This window comes from Pyxicephalus adspersus, chromosome 5, assembly GCF_032062135.1.
Source record: "Pyxicephalus adspersus chromosome 5, UCB_Pads_2.0, whole genome shotgun sequence".
NCBI classification, from domain to species: Eukaryota; Metazoa; Chordata; class Amphibia; order Anura; family Pyxicephalidae; genus Pyxicephalus; species Pyxicephalus adspersus.
In genome coordinates, this window is record NC_092862.1 from 147,328,799 (window position 1) to 147,329,704 (window position 906).

Genomic DNA, 906 nt, shown 5'->3' on the forward strand with positions numbered 1-906 from the left:
CCCATTAGGCTATATTACCCCCATAGATACCCCTGATCCTTTGAATTTGCCCCCCCAGGGTGTACTGACCGGCGGGTACATCGTGCTGCTGTCACAGGTCGGGGAGAGAGTGGCCGGCAGTATGAGGAAATCTTTATTCACGTCTCTGCTCAGGTAAGTGTCCGCCATTCCTGACTCACCTGTCCCGGCTGTGTCACCTGACATTTGTGTGCGGCAGGCAGGACGTGGCGTTCTTCGATATGCAGAAAACCGGACTCCTGGTGAACCGGCTGACCTCCGATGTCCAGGAATTCAAATCCGCCTTCAAGCTGGTCATTTCTCAGGTGAGTGCACACCGGGTGACACAAGGGGGCAGCACCCTGAGGGGCAATTATCTGACTCACAGAGAGCATTGTATAACGCAGGGGGCGGGGCAATCACATTACCACGGGGCGGGGTAATCATATTACCAGGGGGCGGAGTAATCACATTACCACGGGGTGGGGTAACAAAATGCAGGTACAGGATCAGGCGGGGCGCAGTATTAGGGGGTGGGACACAGTATCAGTGGGTGGGGCGCAGTATCAGTGGGTGGGGCACAGTATTAGGGGGCGGGGCGCAGTATCAGGGGATGGGACGCAGTATTAGGGGGCGGGGTACAGTATCAGGGGGTAGGACACAGTATCAGTTGGCGGGGCGCAGTATTAGGGAGGTGTAGTATCAGTGAGTGGGGCGCAGTATCGGGGTGGGGCGCAGTATCAGGGGGCAGGGTGCAGTATTAGTGGACAGGTGCAGTATCAGGGTGCGGGGCGCAGTATCAGTGGGTGGGGCACAGTATCAGGGGCGGGGCACAGTATCAGTGGGTGGGGTGCAGTATCAGTGGGCGGGGTGCAGTATTAGTGGACAGGTGCAGTATCAGGGTGCAGG

General features: G+C 57.8%; 1 protein-coding gene across 3 annotated transcripts in view; it reads left to right on the plus strand.

The window, feature by feature from the left end:
- Positions 1-906, plus strand: part of ABCB8 (ATP binding cassette subfamily B member 8) — an 8,936-nt gene that overhangs the window by 2,563 nt on the left and 5,467 nt on the right. For all 3 annotated transcript variants that reach the window (XM_072413099.1, XM_072413096.1, XM_072413098.1), the window contains exons 4-5: positions 59-153; positions 218-323. In XM_072413099.1, the coding sequence (XP_072269200.1) occupies positions 59-153; positions 218-323 (201 nt within the window). The remainder of the gene's footprint in view (positions 1-58; positions 154-217; positions 324-906) is intronic.